Source organism: Misgurnus anguillicaudatus, chromosome 22, assembly GCF_027580225.2.
Source record: "Misgurnus anguillicaudatus chromosome 22, ASM2758022v2, whole genome shotgun sequence".
NCBI lineage: Eukaryota > Metazoa > Chordata > Actinopteri > Cypriniformes > Cobitidae > Misgurnus > Misgurnus anguillicaudatus.
Window position 1 is genome coordinate 52,131,488 of NC_073358.2, and position 22,737 is coordinate 52,154,224.

At 35.2% G+C, this 22,737-nt stretch overlaps 1 protein-coding gene across 1 annotated transcript in view; it reads left to right on the plus strand.

Moving 5' to 3' along the window:
- The first annotated feature begins 566 nt into the window (after positions 1-566).
- LOC129439516 (scavenger receptor cysteine-rich domain-containing group B protein) overlaps positions 567-22,737 on the plus strand; it is a 32,193-nt gene continuing 10,022 nt past the window's right edge. Inside the window, exons 1-8 of the mRNA XM_073860806.1 lie at positions 567-684; positions 966-1,001; positions 1,894-1,932; positions 5,439-5,741; positions 5,973-6,038; positions 6,653-6,967; positions 8,825-8,896; positions 9,146-9,214. Of these exons, the coding sequence (XP_073716907.1) occupies positions 567-684; positions 966-1,001; positions 1,894-1,932; positions 5,439-5,741; positions 5,973-6,038; positions 6,653-6,967; positions 8,825-8,896; positions 9,146-9,214 (1,018 nt within the window). The remainder of the gene's footprint in view (positions 685-965; positions 1,002-1,893; positions 1,933-5,438; positions 5,742-5,972; positions 6,039-6,652; positions 6,968-8,824; positions 8,897-9,145; positions 9,215-22,737) is intronic.

The following is a 22,737-nucleotide window of genomic DNA, read 5'->3' on the forward strand; positions in this document are numbered from 1 at the left end:
TAGATTAATCTATTCTCATATATATTTATATATATGTATTTATTTATATAGCGCTATTTTACAATGTTGCATTGCTTCAAGGCAATTTTACATGAAAGAAGAAGAGAATAAATTGGGAAATGTTTTAAATATATTGTAAAAAAAAATGGTATCCCTGCAAATTGCATTGTCCTCATAAATAAATTATAATCTAATGATACTTTGTCTTTGACTATTGGACACGTTGACAATTAATATGATAAATAACAGGTGTCATATTAAACTAGACCTGTTTTTCCATCTTATATGAAAATGGCCCTTCAAAGAAGAAAAAATAATTGCAAAAATATATATAAATTATGAAGTGGCCAACACCACAACATAGTCACATGAACAGCAAAGCACATGGACACAGAAACGATCTGTCATTTATGTTTATACTAATACGTCTGAACCTTGCAATGTTATGCTCAGATGTATTATAGTAATGAAAGAGAGAGAAAACACAGAAGAAAAGCAGATGGGAAAGAGACGTAATTTGGACACTCAGTAAAGTTATTTGTGTGTTTGTGCAGATTCATTCTGCCATGCAAGGTCAGCGTGGTACAGACGGTGTGCGCAGACGCTGGAGATCTGCTGTCTGGATTCTCGTCTGTCTATTAGCATCACTCCTGCTGTTGACCGTCACCACCGTCATTCAGTTTGGTGAGTTAAAAACTGAACTGTGAGCCTTTATATTTTACAATCACAGTTCAAAGTGTCTGTCAGGGTCTTTATGGTTGTTTATCACACCTGTGTCACATCATGACTTTTGATTATAAGATATTTACTGTCCAAATATTACTGCATGTGTTAAGTCAGAACTTAAAGACCAAAATCTTTGGACCAAAATATGAGACATGTCGGTGTAAAGTGTGTGTGTATCGTGCTGTCAAACAGAAGTGAGTAAAAAGACTATTTTGATCTGTTTGTTTTTCTGTGTACAGGAGACCTCAAGGTTACACGAAGATCAACAACTGTTTGTAAGTATCATTACAGAATAAACTTTTCATGTAATCCCATTAGTAATATTACACAGATCATCTGTTGTATTAATTTATATGACCATCAAGATTTCATTGTTGGGACATCAACTCATCAGCCAGGGCGAACAAATTTAGACCTTGAACTCAAAATCAGTCCTAATTCCCACCATAAGGAAAATACTAATATCTAGCTGGGGTTCTTACAAACACCTAATACATGTTTTAGAGTAGTGATGGACTGAAGTTTCAGGGAAAGATATATATATAAGCAGAACCGCCTGTGAATTGGCCTATAAAAAGATTATTTTCCTTTGTGAGGCACTGAAATCGCACACCATTGATTTACAGTTTCATTCAACAGTTTGTAAAGGCATTAACATTAGATGTCCCCCAATGGAGGATAACAAACTATTGAGGAAAAATGTCCACAGAGAGAAGCCGGAACTTTGTAGAAAAACCCTTCTGAACAAACATCACAAAGTTGTCTAGACATCATTTCTCTCCACGGACTCGTTAATCACTTTTACTCAGTGGTTTTGTATATAGTTGGACACACTTGATCTAAAGTTTTTTACTTAAATTCTTTAAATTGCCCATGCAAGCATCATACTGCAGTACAATGTGTCTCAGAGTACTAGTAGATAACAAATAGTAATAATGCATTTTAAAAGCATGTAAAATATTAACACATATTTCTATGGACAATTTTGTCATAAGTTGATCTGAAACTCAAACTCCAGAACGAGCTGAATTATTTTCCTGTCTTAAATTACAGGAAAAAATACAGTAGATATAGAGGACTGTAGGCATGGAGGGCCAAAAACCTCCTTTCAACAAATCATTTGACCAATCATTTTGTTTCTCTCTCTCTCTTGTTTTTTTCTCACAGCCAATAATACAACACCCCCAATGGCAACGCAGCCACAAGGTGAGCGATTCACAATTACAGTTTATCCATCTTAGCTTTTCTTACTTCACCTTAACATGTTTGTAAATCACCACAGGACTTTAAGATGAGTCCTCGCCCACTGTCAGCTACACAGGGACTGTAAGATTAACAGATTTGTTTCTAAGGGAAAAAGATTATTTGCTCACTTTTCTTGCACTATGCCTCTCTCTATTTTCATTTCATTCATTTTTGGAGTCATGTGTCATATTTGGATTTAAAATGTGCCTTAAATTGAAGGGGATTAGGCACATTCTTACTGGATCTATTATATTATCATATTAGAGCAACCCTGCTTTGCTCCACCAGCAGATGGCATAATATAAACTTTGGCTGAGTACATATACAGCACAATTGCTATAAAGTACCATGGTATTACCATGTTTGTTTGATTGTTTTATTTGCATGGTAAGATGGTAATATAGTACTGCAAAAGTAATGTTGTACTATAAAACAGTACTACAGTAATACCAAGTTTTTGGAGATTTACCAGGGTGGTACTAAAGTATATAGTACTGTAAAAGTAATGTTATACTACTGTATAAAAGTACTACAGTAATACCAAGTTTTTGGAGATTTACCAGGGTGGTACTAAAGTATATAGTACTGTAAAAGTAATGTTATACTACTGTATAAAAGTACTACAGTAATACCAAGTTTTTGGAGATTTACCAGGGCGGTACTATGTATATAGTACTGTAAAAGTAATGTTGTACTACAGTATAAACGTACTACAGTAATACCAAGTTTTTGGAGATTTACCAGGGTGGTACTAAAGTATATAGTACTGTAAAAGTAATGTTGTACTATAAAAGTACTACAGTAATACCAAGTTTTTGGAGATTTACCAGGGTGGTACTAAAGTATATAGTACTGTAAAAGTAATGTTGTACTATAAAAGTACTACAGTAATACCACGTTTTTGGAGATTTACCAGGGTGGTACTAAAGTATATAGTACTGTAAAAGTAATGTTGTACTACAGTATAAAAGTACTACAGTAATACCAAGTTTTTGGAGATTTACCAGGGTGGTACTAAAGTATATAGTACTGTAAAAGTAATGTTATACTACTGTATAAAAGTACTACAGTAATACCAAGTTTTTGGAGATTTACCAGGGCGGTACTATGTATATAGTACTGTAAAAGTAATGTTGTACTATAAAAGTACTACAGTAATACCAAGTTTTTGGAGATTTACCAGGGTGGTACTAAAGTATATAGTACTGTAAAAGTAATGTTGTACTATAAAAGTACTACAGTAATACCACGTTTTTGGAGATTTACCAGGGTGGTACTAAAGTATATAGTACTGTAAAAGTAATGTTGTACTATAAAAGTACTACAGTAATACCACGTTTTTGGAGATTTACCATGGTGGTACTAAAGTATATAGTACTGTAAAAGTAATGTTGTACTATAAAAGTACTACAGTAATACCACGTTTTTGGAGATTTACCAGGACGGTACTACTGCATATAGTACTGTAAAAGTAATGTTGTACTATAAAAGTACTACAGTAATACCACGTTTTTGGAGATTTACCAGGGCGGTACTATGTATATAGTACTGTAAAAGTAATGTTGTACTATAAAAGTACTACAGTAATACCAAGTTTTTGGAGATTTACCAGGGTGGTACTAAAGTATATAGTACTGTACAAGTAATGTTGTACTACAGTATACAAGTACTACAGTAATACCAAGTTTTTGGAGATTTACCAGGGTGGTACTAAAGTATATAGTACTGTAAAAGTAATGTTGTACTATAAAAGTACTACAGTAATACCACGTTTTTGGAGATTTACCAGGGTGGTACTAAAGTATATAGTACTGTAAAAGTAATGTTGTACTACAGTATAAAAGTACTACAGTAATACCAAGTTTTTGGAGATTTACCAGGGTGGTACTAAAGTATATAGTACTGTAAAAGTAATGTTGTACTATAAAAGTACTACAGTAATACCACGTTTTTGGAGATTTACCAGGGCAGTACTACTGTATATAGTACTGTAAAAGTAATGTTGTACTATAAAAGTACTACAGTAATACCACGTTTTTGGAGATTTACCAGGGTGGTACTAAAGTATATAGTACTGTAAAAGTAATGTTGTACTACAGTATAAAAGTACTACAGTAATACCAAGTTTTTGGAGATTTACCAGGGTGGTACTAAAGTATATAGTACTGTAAAAGTAATGTTGTACTATAAAAGTACTACAGTAATACAACGTTTTGGGAGATTTACCAGGGTGGTACTATGTATATAGTACTGTAAAAGTAATGCTGTACTATAAAAGTACTACAGTAATACCACGTTTTTGGAGATTTACCAGGGTGGTACTACTGTATATAGTACTGTAAAAGTAATGTTGTACTATAAAAGTACTACAGTAATACCACGTTTTTGGAGATTTACCAGGGCGGTACTACTGTATATAGTACTGTAAAAGTAATGTTGTACTATAAAAGTACTACAGTAATACCACGTTTTTGGAGATTTACCAGGGTGGTACTATGTATATAGTACTGTAAAAGTAATGTTGTACTATAAAAGTACTACAGTAATACCACGTTTTTGGAGATTTACCAGGGTGGTACTATGTATGTAGTACTGTAAAAGTAATGTTGTACTACTACAGTAATACCACGTTTTTGGAGATTTACCAGGGCGGTACTACTGTATATAGTACTGTAAAAGTAATGTTGTAGTATTAAAGTACTACAGTAATACAACGTTTTGGGAGATTTACCAGGGGGATACTATGTATATAGTACTGTAAAAGTAATGTTGTACTATAAAAGTACTACAGTAATAAAACGTTTTGGGAGATTTACCAGGGCGGTACTATGTATATAGTACTGTAAAAGTAATGTTGTACTATAAAAGTACTACAGTAATACCATGTTTTTAGAGATTTATCAGGGTGGTACTACTGTAAAAGTAATGTTGTACTATAAAAGTAATACAGTAATACCACGTTTTTGAAGATTTACCAGGGCGGTACTACTGTATATAGTACAGTAAAGGCAATGTTGTACTATAAAAGTACTACAGTAATACCATGTTTTTGGAGATTGACCATGGCAATTTTTGAAGAGGATACAAACAACACATTCAAAATTGAACGTAGCATAGGTGTAGACAGAGAAAAGGTTAATATTCCTCTTCAAAACTATTTATTTATTGCAATGTTTTAGTTCTTTACAATCAAGCCACCAATGAAAATTGAACTTCACTGTATTACTGTACTAGCATATATGAATGCGTTAATTATTCAGCACCATGGCACATTTTAAGGTGAAACCATCATGGTACTGTCACAGTACTATTGCTTTAAACGAATACATAAACACAACATTTTATACAGAAAGAGAAATATAATGAAGTATAAAAGCTTGTAAGTATATAAAGTCACTCCATCACACCATCAACTCTTGTGTGTTATTCTCATTACCTGTTGTTGTTGTTTCTCACTAAAGCTACAGTACGGCTGATGAATGGCAGAGATCAGTGTGAAGGTCGTATTGAAATCCTTCACAACGGCACGTGGGGAACGGTGTGTGATGATGACTGGGACATGGTGGATGCTAACGTGGTTTGCCGGCAGCTGGGTTGCGGTTTAGCCGTGGCCGTGGGGAGCAGCTCCAGGTTCGGTCAGGGTTCCGGCCCCATCCTGCTGGACAACGTGGACTGTAAAGGAGGAGAAATGGATCTGAGCCAATGTGGGAATCAAGGATGGGGAATTCACAACTGCTATCACTATGAGGATGTGGCCATCTCCTGCAGAGGTGATATTTACCGGCGTGACGGATCTAACTTACTTCAGATGATTAAGAGATTTTGCTATGATTGCCATGCAAAAACATTTGGGTTGAAAGGTCCAAGCACTCAGAGCACATTTTATATTTTTGAGCACACTTGGTATATTTTATTATATGCAGTAAATAACAGCTCTCTCTCTCTCTCTCTCTCTCTCTCTCTCTCTCTCTCTCTCTCTCTCTCTCTCTCTCTCAACACAGACAGTAATGTAATGGAACCTCGATTAGGTTTTGAGACCACAACGTCAAGTCCAGTCCCTGGAATTAGTAAGTTGTCACGCAAACACAAAGAATTTTGTACAATTTATACATCTATGTTTCCAATTTTATCCTCTTTTATTATTTTTTTTATTAACTTTATATTTAAAGAGCCTGCGTTCATCCTAAACTTCTGTTTCTTATATGTTCCCATGAAGGCCCTGAAGGCCACCTATATCTGATTTAAAGGTTATGATGTCAATGAGTAATAAAGTAATCTTATGGGAAACAGTTCAGGGAAATGTTGATAGTATGGAATGATGAGATCGTTCCTCTGATGAGAAAACCTTTTGTTTCTGTGTGTTATTGAAGTCCAATAAGAGAACATGAGACACGCCAGCATATGTTTGCTTGAAACCGTAGCCATCTGTTGTGCATGGCATTCAATGCAGTGTTAAGCTTGGAAGACTAAAATTACCTTTAACCTGTCCACACCCAACATTGAGGATTAAACTGAAGCCAATGTCAATTTATATTAGACAAAGAAAGGGTGTTTCATATCTTCATAAAGTTTCAAGATAGTTTTACATTTTTTCCAAAAGGTTTTTGTTTCCCACTAGATGATACTGTGTTTAACTTACTGTATATGAAAATATCTAACATTGAGTTCATATGTGGTATAGGAGACGGAACCATACGTCTGTCTGGAGGTTCTGATCAGTGCCAGGGGAGGGTGGAGATCTACTATCATGGTAACTGGGGAACGGTCTGCGATGATGACTGGAGCATAAAGGACGCGGACGTCGTGTGTCATCAAATCGGCTGTGGACATGCGAACACCGCTACGACCAATGCCTACTTTGGCTACGGCACGGGACTGATTTTACTGGATAACGTGAACTGTAATGGGCAGGAGAGCTACCTGGCCACCTGTTACAGCCTCGGCTGGGGGATTCATAACTGCGGACATCATGAGGATGCAGGTGTCATCTGCTCAGGTGGGTTTGGCCACACTCAGTACAATGTGCAAAGAAAATCCATGTCTTCTGTTGTACCAAGAGATATTTAGCTGAAATAGTATTTTAATACTCATTTTCTCATCCAGCTTCATGTAATTTACAAATATGCAAGAAAAGGTTTTTACTCTAAAAAGACTTTATTTGTCACAAACACCAGATAAAGAATTTACAAACGTGTGAAGAGCTGAAACGTTTCAGCAATCGGACAGCGCCGTGAGTGTTTTGAAAAGCATTACTTAAAAAAGGTTTTCATCTCAGCATATCCACAGGTACAAAGTCATCATATACAATTAATCTGTGGGCTAGCATTTAAAAAAAACCATTTAAAAATAAATGCAATGATTCCATTTGTTTAATTCTAAACATTCAATTACTTACCAGGGTACAGACGCCTTCTAACATCTCGTAATCAGTCCTTATTTATCTCCAAAATAATCTTTTAAATGTTAATCCTTTAATTTTATATTTAAAAAAATGTGTGCTGTCTATGTGTGTATTAAGCAAATGCGCGTTGTCATCTCTTTTATTGGTCCATATAACGCGCTCTTTAAATAACAAAAACAATATTGCTGCATTGACTTAGGTTTTAATTGATCAATGGTGTAGTCTAGTTTAGTTACCTGGAACGTGTCAACAATGCGCCTGTGAGGATTAGCAGGACAGATGAACCCAAATGCAGACGATGTCGGGGAAAAACAGAAAACACTTTATTTCTTTACAAAAACAAAAACCCACGAGGGGGTACACAACACGAAAACATGAAACTGACAGATAACACTAAGACTTGACTAGATAACTTGACTAGATAGCAAGACTCGAACACACACGAAACACGATGTCACAACATAATGAACCTGCACAGAACTAAAGATACACTGACATTAAATAGGATAAACCAAACAAGATAACGAGCGGGAACAGGTGATGGGAGAAAACCAATGATTACTAATAAGCAGGAGAACGAGGGGGCGGGGTCACAAGACAAGACACCGGAGGCACATGCCACACAAAAACAAGGCATGAACCTCCACACAAGGCCTGGGACTGCCAGAACTCTGCCACCATGACACAATACAAATATAACATAAGACTTCAAGGCAGAGTCCTGACAGCGCCTAAACACACCTCGTTTTCAGACCAGAACGCCCATGGGCACAAATGCATTTGCTATTTAAACAACGTGATGCTGGACGTGAAAAGGACAACTGCACCGAGCTCAAACTAGCAAACTAGCATTGCACTGGGTGTATGATAGAGCCCTTAAAGTCTGAGACTGCTAGTGAAAATGCTTTTATTTGATGATTTGTGGCAATTATATGATTTTTGAAGATTTTTCGCTAATTATATTATAAGCTTTTTGCATTGTAATAATTTGTGTAAAAAATGACATGCATTTTTTTGTATTTGATACTGTATGCCTGCCCTTTTCCAAAAAAGTGCAATAAAGTTAACATGTTCAGAAAATGTGATTAGTGACCTACATAGAAACTAAAATGAAAAGAATTTAAAAAAATTATTGTTCATTTTACATTTTACAACAAGTAGTTTTTTTTAAACCTAAAAGCTTCTGTTTATTTTCAGTTTTGAATTGTTTTGGGCTGTATACACTGCTTGACATTGATGCCCTAGAAGAACCATTTCATTTCCAATCCTTTTTATAATCTGAAAAACCTTTCATACTACATTTTTTAAACAGAAATGTCCCTCAAATGTTAAAGAGGTCTTTATGTAACTACAAATGGTTCTTCTATGGCATCGTGAAGTACCTTTAGTTAAGAGTGTATATCCACAAAATATATGAATATTAAATAAGATTGTATAACTCTCGTATTTCAGGTTCAAGTTCTACCACAGTCCCGTCTATCAACACAGAGACTGCAGGCCGAGGATTTATAGGGAGCACAGCAGGTCCAAACAATCTCTATATTATACATGGGGCCTATTTTCAATAATACATGCTTGAATTGATAGTCTGTCCTTAAGTTTTGGCATTTACAGTAAGATGAAGTAAATAGATCATCTGTCACACACTACTGTAGAGTTACTGCCTGTTAATATGATAATCCTGCAGTAAAACTACTGTTAAACAACTTCAGAACATCACTGCTGCTGTCACAAGTATTTTATTGTAAGACATTGTTTGTCTTTTCCATTCAGGGACTGGATTGACAGTATCAATAACTCAGATGACCTCCACAACAGTCACTACAGCCATATCAACAACAGGTAATAATAATACAGCATCTAAAAACAATCTCAATATAGATATATAGATATAGGGACATATAGATATAAAATTATATGCCAATACTGATATCTGACGAAGACGTCTACCGTTACCGATAGATACAGATAGTTTTGCTTTTTACTCATTTTACTGCATTTTTTGATTGTCAGGATATATTCGGCCCTGATCATTGGCTGTTTCTAAACATCGGTGGGAAAAATGCTGGTTACACTTTACTTAAAGGGGTGTGCACATAAGACTGTCATGACACCTTTATAATCATGACATGCCACGTGTCATGAACATGAAGATTTTATGCACGTTTATGACAACTTTAATTGTCATTTGTTCAATTATGTAATTTTTAATGCAAAGATGACATTGTTTGAGATGTCTTTTTTATGACAACTTGACATAACCCAATACATCATAACATAACAGAATAATTATCAAACTTAAGAAATTACTAGCTTTATGGAATAACATTACATTAAACTGTGATTTAAATGTCATTAAGTGTTAATACTCTGTCAAATAGTTTTATAACAGCATCATAAATATTTTTCTTGACCTCAACTACAGTGGTACAAATGGAACATGTTGTTAAAATGTCATTAAGTGTTAATACGTCAAATTATTTTAAATACCTTAACAAAATGCAACAGACAGTTCAAAAGATTATACTCAACTTTACATATGTGCCAACTACATAAAAAACTGACAACTAACAGAACTTGTTCTTCATCACATAGAGGGCTCTAAAATTGTCTGACATAGAAGAAAAACTAACAATAAATGTAAATAATTTAATGTAATAAACTGTCCAGCTATAGTATATGGACCTAACGCTGCATGGCTTAACCCATTATTGTACTGTTTTCATTTAATTTTAGGTGAATCTGTCTCCAAATGAAATAAAATACAAATGTATCAAGTTTAATTATTATTATTAGATTTTATTTTTAAGCACCTAAAGGAAACTAAAAAAAAACCCATTATGAACTGAAGAATATTCATGATGTTGATATAAAACTATTTGACAGAGTATTAACACTTAAGGACATTTTATTGACAAATAATGTTTGTACCACTGTAGTTGAGGTCAAGAAAAATATTCATGATGCTGTTATAAAACTATTTAACAGAGTATTAACACTTAATGACATTTTATTGACAAATAATGTTTGTATCACTGTAGTTGAGGTCAAGAAAAATATTCATGACGCTGTTATAAAACTATTTGACAGAGTATTAACGCTTAGGGCCAGAGGTGGGTAGTAACGAATTACATTTACTTCGTTACATTTACTTGAGTACATTTTTCGGGTAACTAGTACTTTTAGAGTAAATTTAAGGATGGGTACTTTTACTCTTACTCAAGTACATTTCTAGTGAAAAAACTGTACTTTTACTTCGCTACATTCGGCGGCGTTACTGCGCTACTGTCAAATGGTAATAATTAATGAATATATATATATTTTTAAAGTTTATAGGGCGTGTTCAAAAGTTGCGCGAAAAAGGCTGCGTCACCCTTTAGCGCGCGACCGTGAGGTCACCCTTTCAGCGCGCGCGACCGCGCGGCCGCGTAGGGGATAGGAGAAGCAGATGAGGGCGCGTGTGCGTTGTGCGAGTTATCGGAGGCAAATCATGCGTGGCTTCAAGTTCGGTCTATGTTTTCACTCCAAGAGGTCAAAAAGAATAGTTTCATAATGTGATGCGTGCTTTGTTCAATAAACGAGCTGACATCTCAGCGAACAGGAATTCAAGATCCAGCCTGAAGTAAGTGTCACAGTATTGTCTATTTGAACAGTATTAATGGTCATTTCACACACTGTCAGAGTTTTTTTGCCATATGCACTCTTGTGCAAGCGATTACAAATCCTAATGTAAGTTAAACCATACAAACAGCACGTTCACATCTGCCAATTCCATATCATTTCCCCACAACTAAACAAACTTAACAGCATAATGTAATGACTGCATTTATACACAAATCCGGACACCTCACTAATGTGTAGAAAATACATTCAAATAAAAACGGGATTGTATTTTATTTAAATCCTTCCTAAAGAATGAATGAATAAAAATAAAAGAATAAAGTTTGATTTTAAAATAACATGTATTATATATTATAACAAATGTAGAGTTGATTTGCACAAACAGATCAGTTCCATATGAAATTCTAAAATGATCATTTTTATTAAGCTCCTGTTTATGTTCAGTAATTGCACTTTAATGGCAATGAAAATAACCTATTCATATAAAAACATGATAACAAACAGACACACACGTTCTTATTTGTTTACTGTTTGCATGTTTAAAAGGCAGACGCTGACAAGTTTGTGTTGTGAACATGAAAATAAATACAGAGTTAACCGTCAGAAAAACATCTGTGTGTGTGTGTGTGTGTGTGTGTGTGTGTTTGAGATTTTTTCTCAAACGACACATTATGTGATGTTAATGTACCCATTGCAGGACTGAGATAGGCTGCTTACTTGTATATAAGCAGAACAATGAGACTCTTAAGGAGAGGTTTGTGAAAACCCTCCAAGAAGTCTGAAATTCAGTGCTTTTGCGCTACTTCTCTATCAGATCAGAAGTAACGAGTAACTAACTACTTGAGTAGTTTTTTTATCTAATACTTTTTTACTCTTACTCAAGTAAATAATTAGATTGATACTTTTACTTTTACTTGAGTACATTTTTGTATAAGTACTTGTACTTTTACTTGAGTACAGATTTTGGGTACTCTACCCACCTCTGCTTAGGGCCCTATTTCAACAATCTAAGCGCATTGTCTAAAGCGCACGGCGCGTGGTCTAAACGGCGTGTCCGAATCCACTTATGCTAATTTAATGACAAGAAAAATGGTTTATGCGCCAAAAAGCCAGTTGCGCTGGCGCTATGTCTAATCCCTATTTAGATGACGGACTTTGTAAACTGAAAAACTAAGCGGAGGAAGAAGTTTTTAAGAATAATATTAAAAAATTGTGTTGTTTTCATTTTTATTGAAATTGTTATATTTTTATTAAAACCTAAAATAAAAGCCATTTTCTTTCAGTCATAGAAGTACAAATAGCAGGCTTTTAATTGCTGTAAATGTATTGATATCCTACATAATCATTGTAATCTCATAAAATAACTTGCAAATATGCAAGAGATAAAGAATGTTTTTTTAAAGCATTACTAAAAACGGTTATCATCTTACAATAAATCCGTAGGCTAGCATTAAAAAAACATTTAAAAACATTTGCATTTGTTTAAAGCAAAGCATTTATTTACGTACCAAGCTTCAGGTGAAGCAGCTCTTTGCGCCTTCTAACGTCTCATAATCGATCCTCATTTATGTCCAAGAGACTCAATAATAATCTTTTATATTTTAATCCTTTAATTTTTCATATTTAAAAGCTGTTTTGTGCTGCTGAGCATTCATGTATGTGATAAGCAAACCCGTGTTGTCGTCTCATTTATAGGCGCATATTTCTAACACGCTCATTAAATAACAAAAAACATATTGCGCCATTGACTTTAGAGCAGGTTTTTATTGGTCAATGGCGTAGTCTATTTTAGTTGCCTCAAAATAGCAATGCGCCAACAATGCGCCTGAACACACCTCGTTTTAAGATCAGAAACATGGGCGCAAACAACCTGATCTCACGAATTTCCGTGGCATAGTCACGGAATTTGGGCTAATTTTTCCGTGGCGTTCTCGCGGATCTCCGCGTTTTTCCTTGGCACTGCCACGGACTGTCTTTTTCCGTGGCATTCTTACGGATTGGTTACTCAACTGTTTTGTCCTATTTTCTTACCATTGTCGCTTCGGTTTAGGATTAGATTTACATAAAATGACATCCTTACCCAAACCCAACTCCAACGACAGGCGACAATGGTTTGAAGTTTAGAAAATATAAAAGAATAAATCTGAAAAAATTTTATAAATCAATACTTAAACTGACATACTAATGCAAACACCAAATCTAACCCTAAACCGAAGCAAAAATGGTTTGAAAATAGGACAAAACAGTTGAGTAACCAATCCGTGAGAATGCCACGGAAAAAGACAGTCCGTAGCAGGGCCACGGTAAAATGCGGAGATCCATGAGAATGCCACGGAAAAATGAGCACAAAATTCCGTGACTATCCCACAGAACTTCGTGAGATCATGCGCAAATGCATTTGCTATTTAATAGGGCTGTCAATAGATTAAAAAAATTAATCTAGATTAATCGCATGATTTCATGAGTTAACTGCGATTAATCGCAAATTAATCGCACATTTTTATCCATTCTAAATTTACCCTAATTTAACACTTTTCAGGTTTTTAATATTCTAATCATATATACACATATAGATGCTTTATGCAAATGTATGTTAACAACAGCCTGTTTACATTTTAACAGAATCACCAGCCATTGTTTTGTATATGAATTTTCCTTTCAGAAGATTTTTCTTTCTCCATTTTTGTTTGCTGCTGCATCATTTGTGACCTGTGCTGGCAAGTTGAGTCGGAATTAGCAAATTTAAAAAAAATAGTTGTTCATATTTTGACATTCTCTATTAAAACATAGAACAATGCATGATTTGTTGAAATATAACAAAATATGACAGAACTACACGTGTTTGAAGTTGAAAGAGTCAAATTACCACAAAAATTTCCACATCCATACATTATATTACCACATCAATACCTTAAAATCACTGGTAAAACTAATAGATTTAGCACACACAAAGCAAAAACATCATCAATGTATGTTCAACTTTTTTTCCTTTTGTTTGATTGACATTGAGACAGACTGCTTAAAATCTAAGTGATCTAATATTACACATCAGATAGTTTTACCCAACAGTTAACCAAACATTTACTTAAAACATAACAGATTATAGATCCTACCTGCGTGAATTCTTATCAAAGCAGATATTTGTAAAACGTTAATTTTGTGTAGATGTCTATATATCCGGGTCGCGCACTCGCGCGTCTGTGTGCACGCGCTTCAGATGTCAGTTGTTAGCGGGAGGAAGATTGCTTTTGAGTCTTGTCGCTCTTAATAACTCTTTAACATTAATCAGGTACCGAACCTTATCTCTCTTAATGACTCTTTTAACATCAAGCAAGTCCTGCAGTCTATTTTCTAAGTCATGCATAAAAGTGAAACCAAAATGAATTGAGACGCATCTTTGTATTAGATTAAGCATTAGGAGGACGGTAACGTTACACCTCTCAGACACCGCGGTCAAGCCAGCCGCTGTTTGAAAATACACGGTCAAGCCAGCCGCGCTTCAAATTAAGCGTGTGCGCCTATTACTAAACATACGGTAATTTCAAGAACAGCAGAGAGAACGCGCTTTCAGAGCGCTTGGTTTCCTCTCTCTCTCTCTCTCTCTCTCTCTCTCTCTCTCTCTCTCTCTCTCTCTCTCTCTCTGTCTCTCGCTCTCTCTCTCTCTCTCTTTTTTTCTCTCTTTCATTCATTCATTCTTTCTTTCTTTCTCTTTTTTCTCTCTTTCTCTGTCTCTCTCTCTCTCAAAAATCCAAATTGAATTTGCTTACTATAAACTTGTGAATAATCAAATGCTGTTTTATGATATATGGTGTTTTAAATATATTTTATGTGTGTTATTAGAGGGTCAGTTGATATTGAATATCTAATTATTTTATTATTATTTTTTATTGTGATTATGTATGATACATAAATGAAAAGGAATAAAAGTTGGTTAATCCTCTCTCTCTCTCTCTCTCTCTCTCTCTCTCTCTCTCTCTCTCTCTCTCTCTCTCTCTCTCTCTCTCTCTCTCTCTCTCTCTCTCTCTCTCTTTCTTTTTTTCTCTCCTTCTGTCTTATAAACACTTAGTTTAAATAAAGTATAAAGGTTATGATCTGTTTTTGTGGGGGACGTCCCGTGCTGTGTGCGTGCCTCATGTTTGGCCATTTGACTGCGCCATTTTGGAGATGTGTACCGTCGCTCCACTTTAGAGGCCCCTAAACACTTCATTTCAAAAGAGTAGAAAAAAATTATGATCTGTTTTTATAGGGGACGTCCCATACTGTATGCATACCTCATATTTAACCATTTGACTGCAGCATTTTGTACATATATACCATCACTCCACTTTAGAGGCCCCTAAACACTTCATTTCAAAAGAGTAGAAAAAAATTATGATCTGTTTTTATAGGGGACGTCCCATACTGTATGCATACCTCATATTTAACCATTTGACTGCACCATTTTGGACATATATACCATCACTCCACTTTAGAGGCCTCTAAAGACTTCATTTCAAAAGAGTAGAAAAAAATTATGATCTGTTTTTGATAGGGGACGTCCCATACTGTATGCATACCTCATATTTAACCATTTCACTGCTCCATTTTGTACATATATACCATCACTCCACTTTAGAGGCCTATAAACACTTCATTTCAAAAGAGTAGAAAAAAATTATGATCTGTTTTTATAGGGGACGTCCCATACTGTATGCATACCTCATATTTAACCATTTGACTGCACCATTTTGGACATATATACCATCACTCCACTTTAGAGGCCTCTAAAGACTTCATTTCAAAAGAGTAGAAAAAAATTATGATCTGTTTTTATAGGGGATGTCCCATACTGTATGCATACCTCATATTTAACCATTTCACTGCACCATTTTGGACATATATACCATCACTCCACTTTAGAGGCCCCTAAACACTTCATTTCAAAAGAGTAGAAAAAAATTATGATCTGTTTTTATAGGGGACGTCCCATACTGTATGCATACCTCATATTTAACCATTTGACTGCACCATTTTGGACATATATACCATCACTCCACTTTAGAGGCCTCTAAAGACTTCATTTCAAAAGAGTAGAAAAAAATTATGATCTGTTTTTGAAGGGGACGTCCCATACTGTATGCATACCTCATATTTAACCATTTGACTGCACCATTTTGTACATATATACCATCACTCCACTTTAGAGGCCTCTAAAGACTTCATTTCAAAAGAGTAGAAAAAAATTATGATCTGTTTTTGAAGGGGACGTCCCATACTGTATGCATACCTCATATTTAACCATTTGACTGCACCATTTTGGAAATATATACCATCACTCCACTTTAGAGGCCCCTAAAGACTTCATTTCAAAAGAGTAGAAAAAAATTATGATCTGTTTTTATAGGGGACGTCCCATACTGTATGCATACCTCATATTTAACCATTTGACTGCACCATTTTGGAAATATATACCATCACTCCACTTTAGAGGCCCCTAAAGACTTCATTTCAAAAGAGTAGAAAAAAATTATGATCTGTTTTTATAGGGGACGTCCCATACTGTATGCATACCTCATATTTAACCATTTGACTGCACCATTTTGGAAATATATACCATCACTCCACTTTAGAGGCCCCTAAAGACTTCATTTCAAAAGAGTAGAAAAAAATTATGATCTGTTTTTATAGGGGACGTCCCATACTGTATGCATACCTCATATTTAACCATTTGACTGCACCATTTTGGAAATATATACCATCACTCCACTTTAGAGGCCTATAAAGACTTCATTTCAAAAGAGTAGAAAAAAATTATGATCTGTTTTTGAAGGGGACGTCCCATACTGTATGCATACCTCATATTTAACCATTTGACTGCACCATTTTGGAAATATATACCATCACTCCACTTTAGAGGCCTATAAAGACTTCATTTCAAAAGAGTAGAAAAAAATTATGATCTGTTTTTGAAGGGGACGTCCCATACTGTATGCATACCTCATATTTAACCATTTGACTGCACCATTTTGTACATATATACCATCACTCCACTTTAGAGGCCTATAAAGACTTCATTTCAAAAGAGTAGAAAAAAATTATGATCTGTTTTTGAAGGGGACGTCCCATACTGTATGCATACCTAAAATATTTTACAATTTCACTGCTCAATTTTGGAAATATATACCATCACTCCACTTTAGAGGCCTCTAAAGACTTCATTTCAAAAGAGTAGAAAAACATTATGATCTGTTTTTGAAGGGGACGTCCCATACTGTATGCATACCTCATATTTAACCATTTGACTGCACCATTTTGGAAATATATACCATCACTCCACTTTAGAGGCCTCTAAACACTTCATTTCAAAAGAGTAGAAAAACATTATGATCTGTTTTTGAAGGGGACGTCCCATACTGTATGCATACCTCATATTTAACCATTTCACTGCACCATTTTGGAAATATATACCATCACTCCACTTTAGAGGCCTATAAAGACTTCATTTCAAAAGAGTAGAAAAAATTTTTGATCTGTTTTTGAAGGGGACGTCCCATACTGTATGCATACCTAAAATATTTTACAATTTCACTGCTCAATTTTGGAAATATATACCATCACTCCACTTTAGAGGCCTCTAAAGACTTCATTTCAAAAGAGTAGAAAAACATTATGATCTGTTTTTGAAGGGGACGTCCCATACTGTATGCATACCTCATATTTAACCATTTCAATGCTCCATTTTGGAAATATATACCATCACTCCACTTTAGAGGCCTCTAAAGACTTCATTTCAAAAGAGTAGAAAAACATTATGATCTGTTTTTATAGGGGACGTCCCATACTGTATGCATACCTCATATTTAACCATTTCACTGCACAATTTTGGAAATATATACCATCACTCCACTTTAGAGGCCTATAAAGACTTCATTTCAAAAGAGTAGAAAAAATTTTTGATCTGTTTTTGAAGGGGACGTCCCATACTGTATGCATACCTAAAATATTTTACAATTTCACTGCTCAATTTTGGAAATATATACCATCACTCCACTTTAGAGGCCTCTAAAGACTTCATTTCAAAAGAGTAGAAAAACATTATGATCTGTTTTTGAAGGGGACGTCCCATACTGTATGCATACCTCATATTTAACCATTTCAATGCTCCATTTTGGAAATATATACCATCACTCCACTTTAGAGGCCCCTAAAGACTTCATTTCAAAAGAGTAGAAAAAAATTATGATCTGTTTTTGAAGGGGACGTCCCATACTGTATGCATACCTCATATTTAACCATTTGACTGCACCATTTTGGAAATATATACCATCACTCCACTTTAGAGGCCTATAAAGACTTCATTTCAAAAGAGTAGAAAAAAATTATGATCTGTTTTTGAAGGGGACGTCCCATACTGTATGCATACCTCATATTTAACCATTTCACTGCACCATTTTGGAAATATATACCATCACTCCACTTTAGAGGCCTCTAAAGACTTCATTTCAAAAGAGTAGAAAAAAATTATGATCTGTTTTTGAAGGGGACGTCCCATACTGTATGCATACCTCATATTTAACCATTTGACTGCACCATTTTGGAAATATATACCATCACTCCACTTTAGAGGCCTCTAAAGACTTCATTTCAAAAGAGTAGAAAAAAATTATGATCTGTTTTTGAAGGGGACGTCCCATACTGTATGCATACCTCATATTTAACCATTTGACTGCACCATTTTGGAAATATATACCATCACTCCACTTTAGAGGCCCCTAAAGACTTCATTTCAAAAGAGTAGAAAAAAATTATGATCTGTTTTTATAGGGGACGTCCCATACTGTATGCATACCTCATATTTAACCATTTGACTGCACCATTTTGGACATATATACCATCACTCCACTTTAGAGGCCTCTAAAGACTTCATTTCAAAAGAGTAGAAAAAAATTATGATCTGTTTTTATAGGGGACGTCCCATACTGTATGCATACCTCATATTTAACCATTTGACTGCACCATTTTGGACATATATACCATCACTCCACTTTAGAGGCCTATAAAGACTTCATTTCAAAAGAGTAGAAAAAAATTATGATCTGTTTTTATAGGGGACATCCCACACTGTATGCACACCTCAAATTCAACCATTTGACTGCACCATTTTGGAAACATATACCATCACTCCACCCCAGAGGCCCACAAACACTTCATTTCAAAAGAGCAGAAAAAAATTATGATCTGTTTTTATAGGGGACATCCCATACTGTATGCATACCTCATATTTAACCATTTGACTGCACCATTTTGGACATATATACCATCACTCCACTTTAGAGGCCTATAAACACTTCATTTCAAAAGAGTAGAAAAAAATTATGATCTGTTTTTGATAGGGGACGTCCCATACTGTATGCATACCTCATATTTAACCAATTTCACTGCACCATTTTGGAAATATATACCATCACTCCACTTTAGAGGCCCCTAAAGACTTCATTTCAAAAGAGTAGAAAAAAATTATGATCTGTTTTTGAAGGGGACGTCCCATACTGTATGCATACCTCATATTTAACCATTTCACTGCACCATTTTGGAAATATATACCATCACTCCACTTTAGAGGTCCCTAAAGACTTCATTTCAAAAGAGTAGAAAAAAATTATGATCTGTTTTTATAGGGGACGTCCCATACTGAATGCATACCTCATATTTAACCATTTCACTGCACCATTTTGGAAATATATACCATCACTCCACTTTAGAGGCCCCTAAAGACTTCATTTCAAAAGAGTAGAAAAAAATTATGATCTGTTTTTGAAGGGGACGTCCCATACTGTATGCATACCTCATATTTAACCATTTGACTGCACCATTTTGGAAATATATACCATCACTCCACTTTAGAGGCCTCTAAAGACTTCATTTCAAAAGAGCAGAAAAAAATCATGATCTGTTTCCACAGGGGACGTCCCACACTGTATGCACACCCCACATTCAACCACTTGACTGCACCATCCCGGAAATACACACCATCACTCCACCCCAGAGGCCCCCAAAGACTTCACCTCAAAAGAGCAGAAAAAAATTATGATCTGTTTTTATAGGGGATGTCCCATACTGTATGCATACCTCATATTTAACCATTTCACTGCACCATTTTGGAAATATATACCATCACTCCACTTTAGAGGCCTATAAAGACTTCATTTCAAAAGAGTAGAAAAAAATGATGATCTGTTTTTGAAGGGGACGTCCCATACTGTGTGCATACCTCATATTTACCCATTTCACTGCACCATTTTGGAAATATATACCATCACTCCACCCTAGAGGCCCCCAAAGACTTCACTTCAAAAGAGCAGAAAAACATTATGATCCGTTTTTGAAGGGGAAGTCCCACACCGCATGCACACCTCACACTCAACCATATCACTGCACCATTTTGGACACATATACCATCACTCCACTTTAGAGGCCTATAAACACTTCATTTCAAAAGAGTAGAAAAAAATGATTCTACTTTATTATTATATGTCCAAAATGGTGCAGTGAAATGGTTAAATATGAGGTATGCATACAGTATGGGACGTCCCCTTCAAAAACAGATCATAATTTTTTTCTACTCTTTTGAAATGAAGTGTTTATAGGCCTCTAAAGTGGAGTGATGGTATATATTTCCAAAATGGTGCAGTGAAATGGTTAAATATGAGGTATGCATACAGTATGGGACGTCCCCTATAAAAACAGATCATAATTTTTTTCTATTCTTTTGAAATGAAGTCTTTATAGGCCTCTAAAGTGGAGTGATGGTATATATTTCCAAAATGGTGCAGTGAAATGGTTAAATATGAGGTATGCATACATTATGGGACATCCCCTTCAAAAACAGATCATAATTTTTTTCTACTCTTTTGAAATGAAGTCTTTAGGGGCCTCTAAAGTGGAGTGATGGTATATATTTCCAAAATGGTGCAGTGAAATGGTTAAATATGAGGTATGCATACAGTATGGGACGTCCCCTTCAAAAACAGATCATAATTTTTTTCTACTCTTTTGAAATGAAGTCTTTAGAGGCCTCTAAAGTGGAGTGATGGTATATATTTCCAAAATGGTGCAGTCAAATGGTTAAATATGAGGTGTGCGTGCAGTGTGGGATGTCCCCTTCAAAAACAGATCATAATTTTTTTCTACTCTTTTGAAATGAATTGTTTATAGGCCTCTAAAGTGGAGTGATGGTATATATTTCCAAAATGGTGCAGTCAAATGGTTAAATATGAGGTGTGCGTGCAGTGTGGGATGTCCCCTATAAAAACAGATCATAATTTTTTTCTACTCTTTTGAAATGAAGTCTTTATAGGCCTCTAAAGTGGAGTGATGGTATATATTTCCAAAATGGCGCAGTGAAATGGTTAAATATGAGGTATGCATACAGTATGGGACGTCCCCTATAAAAACAGATCATAATTTTTGTTCTACTCTTTTGAAATGAAGTCTTTAGGGGCCTCTAAAGTGGAGTGATGGTATATATTTCCAAAATGGTGCAGTGAAATGGTTAAATATGAGGTATGCATACAGTATGGGACGTCCCCTTCAAAAACAGATCATAATATTTTTCTACTCTTTTGAAATGAAGTCTTTAGAGGCCTCTAAAGTGGAGTGATGGTATATATTTCCAAAATGGCGCAGTGAAATGGGTAAATATGAGGTATGCACACAGTATGGGACGTCCCCTTCAAAAACAGATCATAATTTTTTTCTACTCTTTTGAAATTAAGTGTTTATACGCCTCTAAAGTGGAGTGATGGTATATATTTCCAAGATGGTTCGGTCAAATGGTAAAATATGAGGTATGCATACAGTATGGGATGTCCCCTATAAAAACAGATCATAATTTTTTTCTACTCTTTTGAAATGAAGTCTTTATAGGCCTCTAAAGTGGAGTGATGGTATATATTTCCAAAATGGCGCAGTCAAATGGTTAAATATGAGGTATGCATACATTATGGGACGTCCCCTTCAAAAACAGATCATAATTTTTTTCTACTCTTTTGAAATGAAGTCTTTAGGGGCCTCTAAAGTGGAGTGATGGTATATATTTCCAAAATGGTGCAGTCAAATGGTTAAATATGAGGTATGCATACAGTATGGGACATCCCCTTCAAAAACAGATCATAATTTTTTTCTACTCTTTTGAAATGAAGTCTTTATAGGCCTCTAAAGTGGAGTGATGGTATATATTTCCAAAATGGCGCAGTGAAATGGTTAAATATGAGGTATGCATACATTATGGGACGTCCCCTATAAAAACAGATCATAATGTTTTTCTACTCTTTTGAAATGAAGTCTTTAGGGGCCTCTAAAGTGGAGTGATGGTATATATTTCCAAAATGGTGCAGTCAAATGGTTAAATATGAGGTATGCATGCAGTGTGGGACGTCCCCTTCAAAAACAGATCATAATTTTTTTCTACTCTTTTGAGATGGGGTCTTTATGGGCCTCTGGAGTGGAGTGATGGTATATATTTCCAAACTGGTGCAGTCAAATGGTTAAATATGAGGTATGCATTCAGTATGGGACGTCCCCTTCAAAAACAGATCATAATGTTTTTCTACTCTTTTGAAATGAAGTCTTTAGGGGCCTCTAAAGTGGAGTGATGGTATATATTTCCAAAATGGTGCAGTCAAATGGTTAAATATGAGGTATGCATACAGTATGGGACGTCCCCTATAAAAACAGATCATAATTTTTTTCTACTCTTTTGAAAT